This window comes from Rhinolophus hipposideros, assembly GCF_964194185.1.
Source record: "Rhinolophus hipposideros genome assembly, chromosome: 25".
Taxonomy (NCBI): Eukaryota; Metazoa; Chordata; class Mammalia; order Chiroptera; family Rhinolophidae; genus Rhinolophus; species Rhinolophus hipposideros.
In genome coordinates, this window is record NC_138071.1 from 28,433,627 (window position 1) to 28,455,048 (window position 21,422).

The 21,422-nt window shown below is 52.1% G+C and overlaps 1 protein-coding gene across 3 annotated transcripts in view; it reads left to right on the top strand.

Annotated features, from left to right (window-relative positions):
* The window catches only part of DPP6 (dipeptidyl peptidase like 6), a 526,646-nt gene that overhangs the window by 225,285 nt on the left and 279,939 nt on the right, over positions 1–21,422 (top strand). Inside the window, exon 1 of one of the 3 annotated variants that reach the window (XM_081038508.1) lies at positions 10,656–10,888. The exons of the other annotated variants lie outside the window; for them this stretch is intronic. Coding sequence (XP_080894634.1) covers positions 10,832–10,888 — 57 coding nt within the window. The 5' untranslated portion in view covers positions 10,656–10,831. Of the gene's footprint in view, positions 1–10,655; positions 10,889–21,422 lie in introns of those variants that run through there. 3 annotated transcript variants of the gene reach the window in all.

The window sequence follows — 21,422 nt, forward strand, 5'->3', positions numbered from 1 at the left end:
ACAAACGTGAGAGTCGTGTCCACAGCTGGCACCAAACAAGGGCCGTGTAAACAGCCCCCGAAATGGCAACCGGGGCCGTTAGAACCATAACCAAGGCATCTTCAGAGCTGCTGTAGCCAAGGTCATCCTGGTGGCATGAGAGGCCCGAGGAGGAGCGGGGAGTACCCGGCCGTGACCGGCTGTGACCGGTCAGCTCGCAGGGCCCACCTGCCTGGGCGCCAGTGTACCCTCGCTCTGCGGCCCTGTTTACAGGTGCGGGGTGGGTCAGGGGAGACAAAAAGGCAAAGCGTTTCGAATGGAATTAAACTACTTTGGGATGAAACGCAAAAATCTGAAAACGGGGTTTTCCGAATGTCATACTGTTAGCATTACTTTTGGTCCCTGTCGCAGCTGAAGTGAAGCTGCCGTCTGAAAACTGGGGTGTAAACATAAGTGTGAGTTGGTTTAAAGGTCTTTTCGCAATAATAGGAATTTTCAGAAATTTGATTATTATTGACATTGGGAAATCTACCCAGACTGACAAAAGGGAATTTTCCAGCTGGAAGCTAATTTAGGGAACGCCTAATTTAGAGAGCGTGGTTCTCCTACACACAGAGTGGACAGGGGGTCTTAGATGTGGATTCAGCCGAAGCCCAGCAGTCAAACCACCGTCTGTGCAAATGGTCTGGTCTAAGGCCCAGTTTCCTGATCTGTAAGTAAAGAATGAGAACTGTTGTTTCCCAGGCTTGTTGTCAGGGTTAAATGTTAGTGAACAGCTGCTGGGGGCTCTGATGCCTATTGCATTGACTTTCTCCCCCCTACTTACAGGGCAGGAAATGAGGTTTACCGAGGTGGAATTTGTAGCATATTAATCCTCAGTGGTCCCGGCAACCCCCCCCCCCTTCCTTCTTCCTTAATTCCCTTTTATCCATACTCCCTCCTTCCTGCTCTTTCTCCTTCTCTTCCTTTTTCATTATTCAGCTCATGATCTATTCCCCTTTCCCTCCCATCACCAGCAAACACTACATTATGTTTGATGGGTACCTTTTTGTTTGTCTGTATTTCTGCAAAACACACATTTTGCACGAATGTGTGTTTTATTTGTTGAAAGGTTTGAGTTTGTGTAGCTAGACATAGATGTGTTTTGTGTACGTGTACTTATGTAAATGTGTATTTACAAGCATCTGTATTTATGTATGCATGTGTAAATAAGTGTTGATAGTTCTTACTTTTTGCCCTGACACGGTTTAGGACCCCTCCGTGCTGCTCCGTGTACACAGTTGTTAATTAACATTGCTTGGGGCCCATCCTACGTAGCCCCCCCACCAGGATGGGCCCCCAGGTCTCCTCCTACATTTCTCCTTGTATTTCCTAAGGCAGGACCAAAAGGCATTTATTTGTTACTACAAGTTTGCCTCCCCTGTGAGGCCGCGAGAGCAGAGCCCATGGTGTCCCCGGCAGCTGGACACCTGGCTCACGCCAAACACCCGGTGGCCGTGGCCCCCAGGACGAGTGGTCAGAAGTACCTTATCTCGTCATGATTTGTGATCAGCAAGGGAACCATCTTTTAGGGAAATAAAAGATGAAAACATTCAAGTGTGACTTGTCACTGAATTCCTTTGGATACACCACCTTTTCCGTTTATCCAAACAAATACTTTTGATCTCTTCCTCTGAGTGACGGAGATACGCATTTGGCAAAGCACTTGAATGCTTCCAGGAGGTCTCCAATCCTCAGGTGATCCCTGTCTCCGGGGCACTGAGCCCGTACCGTGGAACCCTTGTGACATTTAGAGAGGACTATTAGGATGTACACGCTGGAGGGCATACTCAGGCCCGTCCAGCAGCCTCAGTTTACCATACAAGAAATGAGACGTACTCGACAAGCAGTGTGAGAGGCGAACGGTCGAAACGAGCACAGATATTCCTGCGAGTTACGTCTGCTAGGCTGATTAGTATTTTCAGTTAGTATTAACATTGTGTTAGTATTTTTTCCTGTTATCTTGCCTTTTGGGGGGTAGGGCAGAGAGTCTGCCCGGGTACTGGAGATTGTTCTCTGTCGAACTGGTGATTCTGAGTGAGTCAGCACATATAATATGACATGTCACAGAGTCCCTTGAGACCAGGGGTCTGCAACCTTCTGCAAAAAGCTAGACAGTAAATATTGTGTACTTTCTAGGCCATGTGGCTTTGTCACAAGTGTCGTTGTAGTACAGAGCAGCCACTGAACAATACATGAGTGGGCACAGCTGTGTTCGAATAAAACTTTATTTAAAAAAGCAGAAAGCGGATTAGTACTGGCCTGTGGACCCTGATTTAGATGCTCACTTGTTTGCTCCGTCTAGAAATTGACGTAAGTTAATAGATCTAAAGATAGTTGACTCGCTAAGTCAAAAACAGTACTAAAGCATTGTAGGTTTATAGCGTAAAAGTGAAATGGCTTACAATAATGTAAATGTGGAAAGGGAAGAACAGGGATTATGCTGCTGAAGGTCCTTACACTACAGACAAAGAAGTATAATATTACATGGAGGTAGGCCATGTAAATTAAATATGCATATTTTAAAAAACAGTACGCTAATAAGACAGATCAGCTACCGTTCCTCCTAATTTAATCAGCTGTGACCTTAGGGGGACCCCCCCCTTCACACAGCTGTTAGGAGTGACGCACAGAAGGGGAATTTGTACCTTATTAATGGGAGTGCAGCGTGGGTGTGTGTGCCATGGCAGAAAGCCTAAAAGAACAGGGACTTATAGAAACAACTTCAGTTCTTTTTGCTGTGTATAAAATTTGCAGGTGAACAGCCGGGAGCTCTGGCAGCCCCCACAAGACTCTCAGGCATGTAGGCTCCCTCTGTTTCTCCCAGGAAGGGTCGTGGTCTCATGGTGCAAGACTGCAGCAAGCATTCCAGGTAGAAAGCTGGGAAAAGAGAGGGAGGAGAAGGAGAGGAAATTAAGAACATTCATCCTGACTGACAGACCCTGCTACCAGTCACTTCTGCATGTAGCTGGGCCGTGGTACCCAGTTTGGGGTCAGATTAGATGTTGCTATGGTGGTTTCATGTGTGTGCGTGTGATTAACATTTAAATCAGCGGAGTGTGACTAAAACATTATCCCCCACAATGCAGGTGGGCCTCACCTAATCAGTTGAAGGCGATAGGTGAAAACAGGTAGATCTCCACCTAGGAAGAGGGCGTTCTGCCTCCAGATGGCCTTTGAACTTGGCTTGCAGTATCAACTGTTCCCTGTGTTTCTGGCCTGCAAATTCCTTCCAACCCCCACAATCAAGTGAGCCAATACCTTAATCTCTCTCTCTCTCTCTCTCTCTCTCTCTCTCTCTCTCTCTCTCTCTCTCTCTCTCTCTCTGTGTGTGTGTTTTTGAATCCTAACCTGACTCTCCAGGGACTGTTTACTGGCTGCTGGCTGCCCATATTCTTTTCTGTTTTCAGGGAATTGTAAGTTAGAGATCGCTTCTCTTGCAGAGGTTTAATGCTACAAAATGGAAAACCTTCATGGATCCTACTCTAAAGACATTTTCACCTGTACCTCACAGCAAGAAGGCAGCCAGCATGCCTGTTTCATGTAGGTGGTTTTGCTGTCTGCATATAGTAGGTGCTTGGGAAAGACGCTGAGGGAGGGATTCTTGAAGCAAAACCGTTTTGGAAATCAGAGGAGTGAGCAGTTGCGTTTGGCTGCAGAGGGATCCGGGCCCCTGTGTCTACAAACACGCCTAATTAGCTGAGCCTGTGCCAGCTGCCCTGGTCAGACATACCTGGAGGGGAGAGAGGATCGTGGCTCAATCAGCGTGGCCACGTGAGCCAGCCTCTATCCAGGAGAACCTGCAACCCCCTGAAGTGTCTCAGACATTTTTAATGGAACTGGGCAACTGTGCCAGTGAGAATGGGGGTGAATAACATGGCAAGACAAGCAGCTGGTAGCGTCCTCCTTGGCAGGCCGGCCTGCCCCGCGCTCTGCCAGGCTCCAGCTGCCTGGCCCCCACAGGCACAGTGAAGAGCTGTTTGGCTTGATTCGGGCACCAGCTCGCTCCTCACTTGGGGTCCTGTGGCGTCAGACATTCCCCCTGCAGAGAAGGTCCGGCCACTGGCAGCTGCTTCTCTCCCTGCATCTCTGGCCGCAGGAGCACCACCTGGGAAAGGCTGACACGTGGTGAAACAGGATCATGTGGGCTGGACCCTTGCTAGACACGAAGGGGGGTCTCGCCCAGAGGACGGCCTTAGCAAGACCACCGGGCTGCCTGCTGCTCAGCAGAGGCCGGGGTGTCAGGAGCCATCCTGGTCCGGAGAGTTTAGGAAAGGCTGTGCTGTGCCAAGTGTCTGAAGAGACCTGGGAAGTATGCGTGTGCGTGTGCGTGTGCGTGTGCGTGTGCTGCAAACAAGTAGATGAGCAGCACTGGACCTACACGCCTCGACTACTGCCTCCGTGACTCTGGAAGTGCTTCTCAATCATTTCCATCTCAATTTCCTCGTCCTAGTAGGTGTGAGGGGCTGAATTGTGCCCTGCCCCCAAATTTGTATGCTGAAGTCCTGACCCCCCAGTACCTCAGAGGTGACTGCATTTGGAGAAAGGGCCTTTAAAGAGGTGATTACTAGTAGACATTTCTGCAAAGAAGACATACAGATGGCCAAACGGGCCTATGAAAAGATGCGCAACATCACCAATCATCAGGGAAACGCACATCCAAACCACAGTGAGACACCACCTCACATCTGTCAGAGCGGCCTCATCAATAAATCAGCAAACAACTTTTGGCGAGGCTGTGGAGAAAAGGGAACCCTCGCGCACTGTTGGTGGGAATGTAAATTAGGGCAGCCACCACGGAAAACAGTGTGGAGGGTCCTCAGAAAATTAAAAATGGAACTACCTCATGACCCAGCAATTCCACTCCTGGGTATTTACCTGACGAAATCCAAAACACTAATTCGGAAAGGTATCTGCTCCCCTATGTTCACTGCAGCACTATTTACAACAGCCAAGATATGGAAGCCACCTCGCTTTCCATCCGGAGATGACTCCATGAAGACGTGGTACGTGTATACAACGGACTGTTACTCAACAATAAAAAGAATGAAATCTTGCCATTTGTGAAAACATGGATAGATCGAGAGGGGATTATGCTGGTGAAATAAGTCAGACAGAGAGACAAATACCATACGATCCCATTTATATGACTGGAATCCAAAAAGAAAACAAATGAATAAACAAAGCAAAACAGAAACAGACCCATTGATAAGGAACAAGCTGATGGGAGAGGGGTGGGGAGGTAGAAAAAAATTAGAAGAAAAGGAAATTTGGGGGGAAAAAGAGAGAGAGAGAGAGAGAGAGAGAGAGAGAGAGAGAGAGAGAGAGAGAGAAGAAAAATAAATAAGCAAGTTGTTTTGCACAGGAGATAGTTACTGAATAATATTTGTAGTATCTGGAAATTATGTGCCCTTCCATTTTCTTTAAAAGTGATTCACTCCAGGTAAATAAAAAGTAAAAAAATAAAGAGGTGACTAAGGTCAAATGAAGTCATGCAGGTGAGGCCCTGATCCAGTCTGACTGGCGTCCTTATAGGAAGAGGAGATTAGGATAGACACACAGAGAGGGACAGCCATGTGAGGACAGCGGGAGAAGACCCCCAAGGAGAGAGGCCTCAGAAGAAACCAACACCTTCATCTTGGATTTCTAGCCCCCGAACTGTTAGAAAGTTAATTTCTGTTGTGTAGGTCACCAAGTCTGTGCTACTTGGTTGTCTCCGGTTGTAGCAAATTAACGCAACATGTATCTAAGAGATTTTAAAGGGTGAAGATACTATGTATAACATGTCACCCTCCAGCACAGAGACCAGTTAAATATTTCCACCGATCTCTCCAGGCATCTCAAGGCTGCAGGAGGGTGGTCCCCACCTGAGCTGCCCGGAGAATTAAGTTCTGGTTTGACTGCTTACTGGCTGGGTAACCATGGGTTTCCTATTTAAATTCTCTAAATACCAATTTCCCTTCGCGAAATGGGGGAAATCCCAGAGCCTGCGTCATAGAGTTGTTGGGGGTTGGGTGGGCTTTGTCATTGTCATTATGGAGGCAGAAGAGCACTGACTTTCTCCCTTTGTTAGGTATGTCTGGTGTCAATTAAATTCCCATTGCGAAAGGTGTGGGGAAGGGGTGTAGACACACATTTTGGCTACACTGATGCCCCTACTGGACTCATCTTAACTCTCCTCTGGGCTGTATTCCTGCAATCTGTAATTATTGAAAACCATAGTGTTTATATGCTGCTTTCCAGAAATGTATCTATAAATTCCTTTTATTTTTGGTCTGCCCGGCGGGGGGGGGGGCAGCGTCTCCATCTTTGCGGGTGGTTAACCTTGTCTCTGACCCATGAGTCTTAGCTGACCGTCTGATAACACGCAGGAGAGTTCACTTGTAGTCTCTCCCTGGAGATGGGTCTCTCCGTCTCCATAGTAACACTCACATGCCTTTACTGTGAAGGGTAAACTTGAGGTGTCTGTCCTCTGGAGGGCTACTGATTCATTTTAAAATATGGATTAAGGGCAGCCTTTCTCTCACTCAACCGACTCTCTTAACAGATTTTTAAGTGAACCGTGTGGTATTGTAAACGAGAAGCGCCATGTTGCAGAGTTCTAGAACTTTTCATCTTGCATGATGGACACTGTACACCAATTGAGCAGCACCTCCCATTTCCCCTCCCTCGGCCCCTGGCAGCCACATGGTCCTCTCTTCCAGGAGTTGGACGAGCGCAGATTCCTCACAGAAGTGGAATCGCGCCGTATTTGTCCTGAGACTGGCTTAGCTCGCTGCAAGTGACCTCCTCCAGGCTCCTCCTTCTCATCACATTTCACAGGAAGTCCTGCCCTTTCTTCCTAAAAGGAGTCAACGTCAAGTATGCAGAAAAGTTGGCCTCTGGGGTCCGGGGCCAGAAAACGCCAGGGGAAGGTCTGAGAGGCCCAGCCTGTCGTGTCCCTGGGCCAGGCCTTCTCCCACGTGTCCACTCAGGGCCCTTGAAGAACAGAGGTGACGAATGAGTGGGAGGGAGATTGAGGGTGCTGGTCCGGGCAAGTGCCCAAGTGAAGGGATGATCTGATGCCGGCAGGCTCCTGGGAAGCGTGAAGCAGAATCTTGCGAGGATGTGTACTCTGCCTGACATCCGTATTCATTTTAGGTGTAAAATAATGTTCAAGGTCTTTACCATGAAGAAGACCGACAGACAGAAGGGCCCCAGGGGTTGCCTGTTGTCGCCACCACACACAGCTGGGCCCCCAGCGGGTACCAGGAACTCAGTTTAGAAACAGTGGCGAGGGGGTGGGTCCCGGCTCCCTTCCCACCCTCGTCCCTGTCCTGGGTGGTGGTCACGGCCCCCGTGGGTTTGCAGTGGATCCTTTCGGAGATGTTAACAGATGGTGGTTTAAAGTGTGACCCACCTCAGGGGGTTCAGCTCTGAGGAGAGGCCAGTGCCGAGAGGCTCAGGAATGAGACCGAAACCCTGAAAGGACATTTTGCAGCAGGGCTGCCGTTCACACCCGTCACCAGGGTCCCCCCGGGGCTGCTGTGCTCCGGGTGTGTGAGGGGAGAGTAGCCACCCACCCCACTGCCCAGGCCTCCGTTCCGAGTCTCTGCGTCCGTGGCAGGTTGGTTTGGGGAATCAGTGGCTTCCGTTTTCACTGAGGAGCTAGAACTGTACCAGGACTCCCCCGAGAGCGTGCTGGCACACTCCCTTCAGCCAACACTGATATAACTCATGTTTAGACACTCTGGCAGCGGAGTCACAAAGATGAATTAGACAGAGGTGCACACGGACGGGGTTCCCGCCCTGGAACCTTCCCACTCTGCAGGGGGTCGAGACAGAAGGCCTACATTACACACACCACAGCTGTCCTGGTCCTGTGGGCGGGGGCTTCCATGGGATGCTCCCTTCTCGACCCGTGGCCAAACCATGCAGCACCCAGCTGCCTGTGCTGGCCTTCTGGAATCTGTGCCAAGGAAATACTTAGACCAGAATGTAGTTCAGGCTGTGGCAGAGGTGACCCGGCAGCTCACCAGCCACCCCTAAAAGACACAACGCCTGATTTTGCCGGTTTGTGTGTGTGTTGTAAAATAACTGTGGCCAGGGGGCTTTGGGGAAGTAGCTGAGCAGGGAAGGGAAGGCTTCTCTTAAACACCTTTCCGATGGAAACCTGTCTCTTTTGCCTTCTGTCTGCAAGGAGCTACCTGGGCTTCCCAGAGGAGCCAGGCAAGGACAGCCAATGCCTCTGGAAGGGCTTTCTCCCGGACAGTATTTGTTGATGCTGTGTGGGGGCCTCTGCGCTCTCCCAGGCCAGCAAGTGCCCCAGCTGACGCCCTTCTGGGGGCGGCAGAGGGCCAAGGCTGGGGAGAGTTGGAGGAGGGGAACAGAGGGCGCCTCCTACCCCCAGGGGCAGGGGCAGGCGGGCAGGGGCAGGCGGGCAGGGGCAGGCGGGAGCCCCCTGGCACAGGTTAGTCCGCATTGCAAAGCCACCTGCAAACTATCAGCTAGTGGAGCTCTACTCAGAGCTCCCCACATGGCGTTTCTCTTCTGTTGGCCACCTTGGGTCTGCCCAGGGGTAGGAGCCTGGGAGGGACAGAGTGCCCCCACCCCATGACAAGGCAGCAAAGACCAGAGGCAGGGAGAGTGGGACTGCCGCCTCTGTCCCTGCTTCTCCTTGAGCTCCAGACTCAGCAGGGAGCCCTTCCCTTCCTGTAAGGGCACCCCACAGGCTTTTTAAATTTTCTTTTAACTAAGAGACACCCTTGAGGTTCTGACTGATTTTACAAGAGAAACAGGAGATTCTTGGAGTTAAAAGTGAAACATAAGTTTTCTGAATTTTAAGGACCATAAAGGCCTTAACAACTCGCATTTGCACAACTCATCCGGCACACAGAAAAGATGTCATTTTCGGTGCCTACAGGTCACCTGTCTTCTCAAATGTGCCGGGCACCTGGCAGAAGGGAAAACAAAGAAGATCCCCGAGGCTCCCTCGTGCCCCCCGCCCAGGTGTGAGCTGCCAGCCAGCGTTGCTGAGGGGCGCAGGCACCGGGCGCGAGGGCGGCGACAACTTCCCGGGATACGGACCGCCACCCCCTCCTGGTCCCTGCCCGGTTCCCTCCACTGTCCCTGGCGCCCTCTCCCCAGCCTCCTTTCCCACGGCGTGCCCACTCCTCGCAGGCGCCCCCTCCACAACCCTCCCCAGCCTCCCCGCGCCCCCTCCCCCCCGCCCCCCTCCCCAGCCTCCCCCGCCCCCTCACCACCCTCCCTCCGCCCCCTCCCCCCTGCGCCCCCCCAGCCTTCCCCCGCCCCCTCCTCCCCGCGCCCCCTCCCCACCCTCCCTCCGCGCCCCCTCCCCATTCCCCCGCGCCCCCTCCCCCTCCCCCCCGCGCCCCCCCAGCCTCCCCCCGCGCCCTCTCCCCATCCCCCCCGCCCCCTCCCCATCCCCCCGCGCCCCCTCCCCACCCTCCGCGCCCCCTCCCCATCCCCCCGCGCCCCCCCAGCCTCCCCCCCGCCCCCTCCCCATCCCCCCGCCCCTTCCCCAGCCCCCCGCGCCCCCCCAGCCTCCCCCCGCCCCCTCCCCACCCCCCCGCGCCCCCTCCCATCCCCCCCGCCCCCTCCCCATCCCCCCGCGCCCCCTCCCATCCCCCCGCCCCCTCCCCATCCCCCCCGCGCCCCCGCCCATCCCCCCGCCCCCGCCCATCCCCCCCCCGCGCCCCCTGCCCATCCCCCCCGCGCCCCCTCCCCCTCCTCCCGCCCCCTCCCCATCCCCCCGCCCCCTCCCCATCCCCCCCGCGCCCCCTCCCCACCTGCCCCCTGCCCCCTCCCCAGCCCCCCCCCGCGCCCCCCCAGCCTCCCCCAGCCCCCTCCCCATCCCCCCCGCGCCCCCTCCCCATCCCCCCGCGCCCCCTCCCCATCCCCCCCGCCCCCAGCCTCCCCCCGCCCCCTCCCCATCCCCCCCGCGCCCCCTCCCCATCCCCCCCGCCCCCTCCCCACCTGCCCCCCTGCCCCCTCCCCAGCCTCCCCCCCGCGCCCCCCCAGCCTCCCCCCCGCCCCCTCCCCATCCCCCTCCGCGCCCCCTCCCCATCCCCCGCGCCCCCTCCCCATCCCCCGCGCCCCCCCAGCCTCCCCCCCGCCCCCTCCCCATCCCCCTCCGCGCCCCCTCCCCATCCCCCTCCGCGCCCCCTCCCCATCCCCCTCCGCGCCCCCTCCCCATCCCCCGCGCCCCCTCCCCATCCCCCGCGCCCCCCCAGCCTCCCCCCCGCCCCCTCCCCATCCCCCTCCGCGCCCCCTCCCCATCCCCCGCGCCCCCTCCCCATCCCCCGCGCCCCCCCAGCCTCCCCCCGCCCCCTCCCCATCCCCCTCCGCGCCCCCTCCCCATCCCCCCCGCCCCCCCAGCTTCCCCCCCGCCCCCTCCCCATCCCCCCCCGCGCCCCCCAGCCCCGCCGGGCTGCAGGAGAACATGCGCCGTGCGCGGGTAGGCGGGCGGAGCGGCGCGCGTCGGCCGGGCCCCCTTCCTGCACGGCGCCGCCAGTTGCCGTTGCTAAGCAGTTGCCGCTGTTTCGGTGGCGATTGCGGAGGCTGTCGCTGATCGGAGGGGGGGCCCACTGAGCCCCGGCGTCCGCCCCCCGGAGCCGCTGCACTCGGGCATTGGGGGGAACTCGGCTGCGGCGCCCGCCCCCCTGTCCCCCCCTGTCCCCCCCTGTCCCCGCCCCGGGACAGCCGCGCGGGGTCGGAGCTATGCACTAACCCGCTCGCGCCCGCCGGTCGCGCAGTGGGCCCCTCGCTGGCCGCCGACCGCACCTGCCCGAGCCGGGAGCGCCCGGCCGGAGACATGACCACCGCCAAGGAGCCCAGCGCCGCGGGGAAGTCCGCGCAGCAGCAGGAGCAGGTAACGCTGCCGGTGTGTGCCCGTGAGACGTGTCTGCACCGCTTTCGTGTCCGTGACGACCGCGGCCCCCTGAGCCGCCAGGCAGGGCTGTGGACCAAAGTGCCGAGTGGCTGCCGCAGGGCTCTGCCTTCCCCTCCCTCCCCGCTTCTGTTTTTAAAAGGTCCCCTGGTCTGTCCATCCGCGGCACCGGGAGCATCAGTGAGGTGCACTTGATGGGAAGGGACCTTCCGACAAAGGCCTGTCTGGGCACAGCTGCCCGGTGGAGCATGTGTCAGCCCTGAAGGTTTCCACCACTTGCTGGGCTTTTCTTCTGGGGGGTGGAATGGACGAGGTGGGCAGCGCCCCCTCAAAATTCAGCTTATTGTGACCCTCCGTCCAGTAGGACTTTGCTCCGGTTCAAACATAAGTCACAAGCAGATGTATGTGCTGTGTGCAAAGGAGTTTTCCCTTCCCAGCTGTGTCCCTGTTCCTCCTTTTCTCCTTAAGTGTTTCTGAAGGAATGACAGACAGCTGCTGCTTCTCCTGGGCAGGCTCTCCCTGCGAGAGAAGCTGAGGATGCAGTCGGGGCCCACTGGGGCCCCCAGCTGAGAGGTGGCAGGTCTTACAGGGCTGGCGAGGGTGCCAGGACTGGCCCTGGGGTGCCCATGGGGCCCAGGGCAGCCAGCCGCTCACCCTGCAGGGAAGAGGCCCACCACCAGCAGCGTCTCCGGGCAAGCTGGGTTTTACCACTCGTGTAGATATCGAACTTCCATTCTCAGATCTGGAGGGTGCTTATCTTTTAATCACTGCTTAGTTCTCCTCAGGCAGATCATTAAAATAGCCCCTGGGAGACCCCAGCAGATTCACAAAGCAGTTTGCTCAAGCTTGGTAAATCAACAGCATCCGCTGATTTCAGTGTTTATGTTAGGCCTGTGCTTGCTAGGATTGGGGCCAAGAAAGGAGACCCCTCTAGAGTTCAGGAAAGCAAAGAGCCTCTTTGGGGACATTGTGTGACAATCCCATCATCAACTATTCAGAGACCGTGTGAGGGGAACTTAGGATCTGTATGTAGTGCCAGCTGTGGTTTTTTGGGTCGTTTCCTCAAAGCCCATTTTCGATTTAAAAAAGAGAGACCATCTTATTTAGTAGCAACACCCCCAACATCAGCCGGAGAACTTAAATGCAATTTCTTCTGGGAAGAAGATTTGGTAAATGCAGAAATCTAAGAATGCTCATATTCAGGGGCAGAGGTTGTGTGAGAGCTGATGGTCCCTGTAGCGTGAACACTGGGGCCTGCCAGTAAGCAGACAACCAGGCCTCCTCCTTTAAAAAAATTCTACACGATTGTTCCCTAAAGACACATGTCCACCCTGAATTAGCATTCTGTGGCCAACAGGGCCTCCTCTCAGGACCATTCCGCTCCCTAACTAGCTGTGACATTAACGTGCCCTGGGCTTACAGGCTCCCCCAGCAAGGACTCGCAGCATTTCTGACCACGGGACAGAGGCGATAATTAGGGAGCGAGCACATTGCCATTCACAGGTCCACACCCACAGGCGGGCACTCAGACGCCCCGTCTGTGTTACATACACGGAGGTCCACGGCTCCTGCGGGTTGGCTCCCATTTTCCCGACACCTCCACCTGCCAGGAGAGTGGAGGTAATTGGGTGGGGGGTTTTGGAGGATGCGTGGGCTCTTGTTGGACTTGATGCCTGTGGACCATTGGAAACGCCTCATACACGCACGGCTTCAGTCACAGAAGGCCTTACCGCTGGTGTAGCACTGATGGCCTGAGGAGGCTATGGGTCCAGAGAGCAGGTGGGACGTCCATTCTCAGAGCGGCGGCTTGACACTGAGAAATGCACAGAGCCCACCCTGCGAAGTTGAACAAATAGAGGGTCCACACAGGAGTCAAGTACCGTGTTTCCCCAAAAATAAACCTGGCCGGACCATCAGCTCTGATGCATCATTTGGAGCAAAAATTAATATAAGACCTGGTCTAATTTAATATAAGCCCAGGTAATATAATATAATATAATATAATACAATATAATACCGGGTCTTATATTAATTTTTGCTCCAAAAGACACATTAGAGCTGATGGCCTTGCTAGGTCTGATTTTCAGGGAAACATGGTATCGTGCACGAGACCCTGCTCGCTGTGCCATTTGTCACACAGGGGACCCTGCTCGCTGCGCCATGTGCAGGGCGTCCAGAGGGGTCTCAGCTCCCGCTCCCCACATAAGAACGCAGGACATAATGAGGCCAAAAAGGAACACCCTCGGAGCCATAGGTAGGGAAGTCATACCACTATGGTCTCACTGGAGGCTGGGTTTACACGACGTGCGACCTGCTGTCCACTTTGCTGCCAACCGACCGACTCTCCTTACTCTCCTCGGCTCCCCTCCGTAGCCACGGCAGTTATATCAGTGGCCAATGGCTCAATGGCTACAGCTGACGGCCATCCACTATCCGAGCCAGCACCTCTTCACATGAGGCCGAGAGCCTGGAAACTGCTCTCTGGGGCTCTGTCCCCACACACAGTAAGAAGCAAAGCCAGGTGGAGCACAGAGATCTCACCTCTCAAACAAACACCCCCGTAGGTGACTTGGGTTCAAATCTTAACAAACTGATCAAAACACAGAGAGGTCAGTAAAACACCCATTTCATGAAGATGGTCTCTTGTTCTTTCATTATCAATTTTTTTAAAAGGCATTTGAACTACTTATGTGCTCAGACTGCAGAGCTCTTAATGGGCTCTCAGGTGCCCTGTCTGGTCCATCCTTTGGCTCTGAAGCCAATCGCATGACAGACTCTCCTCCTGACACTGCATTGGCCCGCCCCCCGCTTCACCACATGCCCAGTTAAGCCTAGGAGGTGATGGAGAAAAAGCTGAGGCTGATTTGGTTTAAATTTAGTGTATGCTCACAAACACACTAAATCCTTTCTGAGCCAAATAAGGGATTTTCCCTTTAACATAAAGAAAAGCACAGATTTGTTTTAAAATCTGCTGTCCTCATTCCAAGTGACTTAACATTGGACAGCAGTGATCAGTGCTGCTGTTGAGAAATCGTAAAGACCAGGTCCCCACACTCCCAATGAATCGTGACACATTTTGGCTCCAATATTGAGCAGGGGTCAGTTTTTAGTGGCAGATTGTGTGTGTGTGTGTGTGTGTGTGTGTGTGCCTCATGCATCACACACACGGGCCTCATGCATCACAAAATCAGGGTGGAAAGGGCCTGACATTTGCACCCCAGGACCTCACCCTCTTGGGCTCAGGATTCTCACAAGTAAATGAGAACATGGCTTTCCATAAAAGATCTTCAGAAAGCCTCTTTTCGTGTGGAGATATTCTGTGTTTTATTGATTAACTTGGATCTTTGGTTCCACATTAAGTTCAGTCACCTCTGTAACTTCTTTAGACCTGAAAACTGGCTGGTCTGCTATACTTCGCGTAGGTAACAGTTATTTTTGTATTGCGTCTTGGTTTTCTTTCAGCGGCACAATTCCTAGTACATAGCCCTTACGCAGCTATTCTCTTAAATTATGTGCCTCAGGACCTCGTGTGGGCTGATATGTTACATTATTTATCTGACCCTTTGTAATAATGAGGCTGGTAGAGAAGGGTTTCCTGAAGTGAGTGGAATTGTATAAACGCACGTTCTGTAAAGTGGACATTCAGATGCACGCGGCCTGGAATTCTGAGCAAGGACAGCCCTTCCCAAGCACACATCGGTGACGACTTGTGACATTCTTTGTCCAGTGTTCTTTGCATGAGATTCTGTTGCTTCTTTCAGTAGTAAAATTAGATCCTGAAACAGAGGGCCCAGCGTTGACCATTGTAAGAGTTGAATGTTTTATGTAACTTGTTATAGGAAAAGGCAGTAGGAGGCGTCTGCAGCGAAGGTGAATGTGTGGTTAAAAAAAGAAGAAGTGGAAAGAAACCCAGAAAAACAAGATTCAGTGTTAGGACTTCTTTTATGAGTCTCCCAATAAGGGAAGTGGTTCTTTCAAGATTCCAAAAGTGGCCACGGGTGCAGTCATCGCGTGACTCTAAATTAAATTCTATGATCTAAGTTAGCTGCGACCCTCAGGACAAAAAGGAAACTTGGAGGAAATGGGTGAAGAGTAGGAAGGACAGCTTATTAAGATTGGGCAGAAATGCATCTAGGATTCGTGAACTTCTAGAAAGAACAGGGAGAAAGAAGCACTGTGGCTACAAAATGGGTTGATATGGGAAGGTTTGAGGGGAGACCTCGAGTTGTGGGTGCCCTGAAGAGAGCATGTGCAGAACACGACCTCCAAGGCTCGTCCTGGAGTGGAGGGTGAGGGGCGTGAGTGGGGGAGCTGAGAGGAGGGGTCAGGGGGGCCTGGCGGGGCGGGGGCGTGGAGCAGGGGGAGTGCGGCGTGAAGTCTTCGAGGAGATGGGGGAAGGTGGCAGGCGTGGTGCTCTTCTCAGAAGAGGGACGTTTAGTGTCGTCACCAGAGGGAACAGCATGGCAACAACACAAGCCACTAGCCTGACGCCATCATCTGTTGGGCTGTGGCACCTACAGGTCGTTGGTGCCCAGTCTTATGAGCTACAAGTCACCTGATTATTCAAAGTCAGTAAGCAGGCGTCCCGTCATAGACTAAATGAGAACCCAGACAAGCCCAGATGGGTTACAGGCACAGCCCAAATTCAGCCCAAATGGAAGGTAGTTGACTTTTCTTCCTGGAGGGAAAAACACACACACAAAACTCTCTGTGCGTCAAACACTGACATTCCATTGAACTCAATCGTCACCTTCCTTTTCAATACTGGAGTCACCCCGGAAAGCTTAGCCAAGACCTTCAGAGGCTCCAGAGGAAACCCGGGCGACTTGGGGGCTAGGAAACGTTTTCCATCGACCTTCACCAAAGCTTCTCCACCCTGGCAGCCTGTGCAGATGGTAAGATGCTAATCACTTAGAGGAATGAACAGTCGCCATGCTTCTGCCTCGCCGGGACTTGGAGCCTTATTACCTGGTATGGAAATGAGCCATGCCTGTCTGTGACATTAACTGATTAGGTTTTGCAATAGACTTCTTTCACCTTCTCTCCATAAGAGAGGGCAGCATGAGTCTGCTGATTGAGAGTCCTAAAAACTGAGGAAAATAATATAATTTGGGGGAAGCAGGGTTTTCTACGAGCTTTGAGAGATCAATGGTTGTTTGAAGTCATAGCTTTAAAAAGATCAGACAAGCGGGGGTTGTGTATTCTGGTTTCAGATGAGCTTTGGAAAGCCAAAATGAACTACAATGCTTTTATTTCAGGCTTTAGGTTTGGTTACCTTGTGGCCTCAAAGCTCGGGAGTCGAGAACCGTGTCAGTTTGGGTGAAACTCAAATCAAGCGTCACTTCTCTCTGTTGTAATTCTGCATGCGCCTGGCATTCTCAACTCCTCCCTGACTTGGGTAGCCTGTGTTCCTTGATGTGGGGACATAAGTGAAAGGGCGTGCAGTCATGGTGGAGAGGGTTCAAGGAAAGTAGCCCACGTAACGTGATTTAATCAGAAAGTTCATGCTCAATCCTGCTTCTCCTCCATCTGTTGTTTTCTTGTCCGGACTCTCCACTGTGTGTCCCACGTAAGCCTTTGTTCACCAGCAGCGTGTGTAACGTGCCATCTTTTGCTGATAGCCGAGTCTCTAGCAAAACCTTTCCATGAGCTGTCCCACCCGGGCCGTGCTAAATAACTGAGACCAATCTGATCACTAAAAAAAATGTGGAAGGTCACTGCATTGCGTTATTTCTCCTTGAGAGCATTTGTTATTTAACAGTAGCTGTTGATGATGAAACCCAGTGGGCTTATTAATGGTTAAATTCCAGGTACAAGGTTAGGGAAGAGCTGATGGACAATAATAATTATAATAATAATATGTAAGATGTGTAGTCACGTTAATGAAGGATTCAGTGGAGGTCACCCAGCGAGGACATTCTTAGCCCCCTGAAATCACTGATAGGCTGGGGACACCCTCTGAGTACCTGTTAATTCTCTATTTGTATTTAGAGCTGACCTGTATCAGGCAACTAGCAAGTGACATACCGTTGCTGCTCTCAGCTCCCAATTCCGGGAGGATTTTATGGTAATGGAGGTGAAATTTGCAGCAACCCCTTCTCGAGAAAAATTGCCATAGGCTCAGAGCCATTGCTGGGGCCCCACTTCCCGTGGGGTGTCCCAGACTGTTAGCCACGGTGGCCTGGCTGCCATGGGACCCGGAACGTAGCCCTCCACAGACAGCTTTATACAACACATTACTGAGATAGTAAAGTCTTGATAATAGAATTTTCTGTGGCAATTTATACATTATTCCCACACTAGTATCTGATCCACTTTTTAAGAGATTCAACCTCACCAGTCAGAACCCAAGAAAGACTGCCCGAAATTCTGAGCGTCAACTAAGCTGCTAAGCTGGTAATTTGGAACACCGGCTTCTAAGAAATGTCTGTGTGTGCACCTTTGTGCATGTGTGTGCACGTGTGCACACATGTGTGTGCACACACGTACAGTTGTGTGTGGGTGCGAGTGTATATGTGCGCACACATGTGTGTGCATGTGTTTTGCATGTATGTGTGCATGCGTATGTGTGTACATGTGTGTGCATACGCATGTGTGCATGTGTGTGTGCGCATGTGTGAGTGTGTGAGTGTATTGCGTGCATGCGTGTGTGTGTGTGTGTGTGTGTGTGTGTGTGTGTGTAGACAGAACAAAGGCACCAGCACAATCTGCTAATTAAAATAGGCAAACCGTGGTTGGAGCACCAGGGGTGGATTGGGAGGGGGGAACACTCTTTTAAATATTTTAGAAGGTCAAAGCCCATGTGCTGACATACTTCTGAAGGTAGTGGGGATTCGTGCTCTGGGAAGGACAGAGCCAACCCTTTCTGTACCTTACCCATGGCAAGACGACCATCCCACCCAAAGAACTCGAAACATGTCCATATTCTTTCTCTCATAGAAATTAATGTGTCGCAGAGATGTGCTTGGACGGCACCGATGGACGTTTTTAAATTAATGGAAGAATTTTACTTCTCTGTTTTGAAGAGGCATTTAAAAAATTTTTCCTGTTAGAATGTTTGAGGCTGGAGAAGCGTTCGTTTGGGACATTCTAAAATGATGGCAGTGACCTAGGTATCTTAAATTGGGTCCCTGAATGGGAGAGGCAAATAAACATATTTTTAAATTTTAACAGCCTGCCTAATACCCCATCTGTGTATTAGACAGATGTTGGATCAGAGGAAGAGCTTTGTTTTGATAAAACAGGTGACACAGTAAGAGGAGAGGCAAAGTCAGGGAAACGGAGAGCTCGGGGGGACAGCGCCAGGTGGGGAGAGCTGGGAGATTTCATCTGCGCCCTTGGAACCCGCGGCGGGCTGAGTAGTCGGCTTTGGAAGGTAGAGTGTGTCTGGGCCTGGAGAAGGTTCCGGAAAACGGGAAACGTTTACATAAGAGGGTTTCAAAGTCACGGTGACTTGAAGAGTATTAGATCTGAAGCAGCAGAGACTTTGTCAAATTCTGGAAGAAACGAGAGAAATCTGAGCTGAATGTGATAGGTTCCTGCTTAAAAGAATAGGAACTTGGGGTTACATGAAACTGAACCAAGGACTGGAGGTAAAAGTGACACTGTCAGTGTGTGATTGATCCAGGCTTGTGGTGATGGGCTGAAAAGGGCACTGGAAGCTTCCGGTTGTCAGGGGCCTCCAAGGGTTTGAGACTCCCAAATTAAATTCAAGCTCACGTGGAACAAACAGGGTATTGAAAGCATTATGGCTGTGTACACACACAGACTTACGTGTATATGTGTGTATGTATGTAGTAGTTCTTGAAATGGCCTGAGAAATGTTTAAGACTCATGACAATGAGAGTTTCTGGCTCTGACTTTGAAAAGCACACTAAACACTGCACTGCATTCCATCAGTACCACAGCACACGGTGCCCAGTTAAAGAATAAGGTTAACCTATCAGAGAGCTTCAGCAGGAAAAACTGTTTCATCGTTAAAAATCATGACACTGTGACGCGCTCTGCTGCATGGCACTCATTTCACCTGCTTGTGGCAGGTGGAGCAGGGGGCGGGCACTTCACCTCCCACCTTGCCCAGAGCCCTCTTTGCGGCACATGGACCTGCATTCCCTGACTTCTGGTCCTGGCTCTTTCCCTGCTAGCTGAGGGGCTTTGGGCACATCTGGTCCGTCCCCTCTCTGGAGGCAATGCCTGGAGCACTGCTGCTGTGAAGACAACGTTAGTTCAGCACAAATCCTGTTCTTAGCATGGAGATTGCAAACTACTGTTCAATAAGTTCCTACTCCACGTGTCGTTGTAACAGTGACATTGGAGTGGGTCTCCTTTTCAGCGTTTGGCGAAGGCTTGTGTGTCCGTCCTAAGAGGGGCTGTGCAATCGAATCATAAAGTATTCGATTCTAAGGCATTTTAGAGAGCATCTTGGGCAGTGATTTGTTTTGGACTTTTGTGTTAGTAAGAGAAGCCCTTTCCCCATAGGAAATAAGCCAAGTCTGACATGTGAAAGAGGTCAAAGCACTCCCTGGGGCCCAGGTGTGCCAGGGAGCTGCAGAGAAGTGGGGAGCCGGGCCTGCAAACTGGACGTCTAATTCAGCAGCCTGATTTTGTACAGCAGGAAAGAAGGCTGAGAGGGGCTGAGTGAACTACCAAAACCCCATAGCTCGCAGACTGCTCAGTCCCAACACAAACCTACTTTGTTTTTTGCACTAAATTGAGCCATTCTGGGTGAGATGCGGTAAAAATAATATACCAAGAAAATGAATACAAAAACTGAAATTCATCGCAAACTGCGAAGGAAATAAATGAATTACACATAGATGCATTTTAAAAATCTTTGTGTGGAGATCCGTTGAGAAAAGGTATATACTTACGGCAGTTAACTGTGATTGATGGAGAGACAGCTGTTTCTTCTTTTTAAAGGTATCGGGTTTTTCATAGCAACTTTCCATATTTAAGGAATGAGTTCTTTAATGAGTTGCTTTTGAAACAAGGAGATATGAGGATGTAGCAAATGTTTTTCTCCCCAGATTTTAAAAGTAAGCAACAGATAATAAACGCTGCATGTTTGGGAAGTAGGCCAGAGGTAATTTCCAGCCTCATCTTACCCTTGAGTAACTTCAAAGGCACTCATTACACAACAGGTGTGGGAAGATGGAGAGATGCCCTGGCATCTCCCCTGTACACACTGGGGGGTTCCACACAGTGGGAGTCCAGGTGTTGACAATCTGAACATTTTATTCATTCACGAGCTTACTCCGAATCAGTGGCATGGTAGTCATTACCCTTGGGTTACTGATGCCGTTTGAGGAGCTGATGAAAGCCAGGGAGCTGCTCAGCAGAAAATGTCACATACCTCCCGATTACGTGAGGCTCACAGATGCCGTCATGTCTGTCTGTGGACTCCAGGCTGAGTTTCTGATCCCTCGACGTGGTCTTCCAGCCAGCGAGCAGCCTTAAGAGGTATCAGTAGAGATATGCTCAGTGCTCAGACCTCACAGCTACACGCCACGCATCAACATTCACCCCTGCCACGACTCACATTCATAAAACAGTGAATACTCTCTTGTTTACCAACGGAGTAGATTAGCAAGAAAACCAATGGGTGGGAAAAGGGGACCTGCTGGGCAGTGGGTAGTTTGCAGCCCCAAAGCGCCTGGTCCTCACTGAGCTGGAGTCACTGGGAGCTTTCCATTCACTGAAAAGTGATGGGCTGAAGTGAAAAGATGATGAGATCCACGCTGCATCTCCTTCTCCCAGATGTAGAGGATGCCGGCTTGGAATCTTGGGTTGGTCCTCCTAAAACTCCTGTGGAAGAAGGGCTTTGGGGGAAGGAGAGTGGAAGAGAAACGCAGTGAACGGAATGGAAAGGTCTGGCCATCTGCCCGATTTGCCCTCCGCTGGGTGTGGATTGGCTAACTTTGTTGCACTTTTTTTATGAAGCAACACAGGTTCAAGAGTGCTTTCCGGGGTGGATAACAGGATGAAGTACTGTGTTAAGAAGAACTACTGAAACCGTGACACTGTGACCAAGGGCAGGGGTGGTGGTGTTAAAGGACGAGGATCAGCTTTGCACTCCGGGTGGTCTGAGTTTCAATTCCAGCTCTGGCACTTACCAGCCAGGCAGCATTGGACAATTTGAGTCCCCTCAGTTTCCACACTGAGCAAACGCTCCCGTAGTAATAGCTTCACGTGTTATTTGTGTGGTAATTACGGTATCATAACATGTAAAGAAGTAGAGACGCGATGACTTGATAAGAGGGGATCAAGGTTTTTATTGCCTCCATGCCCCTCAGCAGTCTGGCTGTAGGAGATAAGCTGACAAATGGATACAAAAGTCTCCTTCACACAAAGTGTGTTTGCCGCAGCGAATGAAGCTGTTTGTTTTTCCTTAACTGCCTCTGTGTTAGAAATTGCACAGATAATAAGCTGCGCTTGACGCAATTAGTCTGCAGGTTTTGACTCTATTAAATTCGCTTGGGCACGCGGCTGAATAGTTATGCTAAGCGCCTTGAAGCTT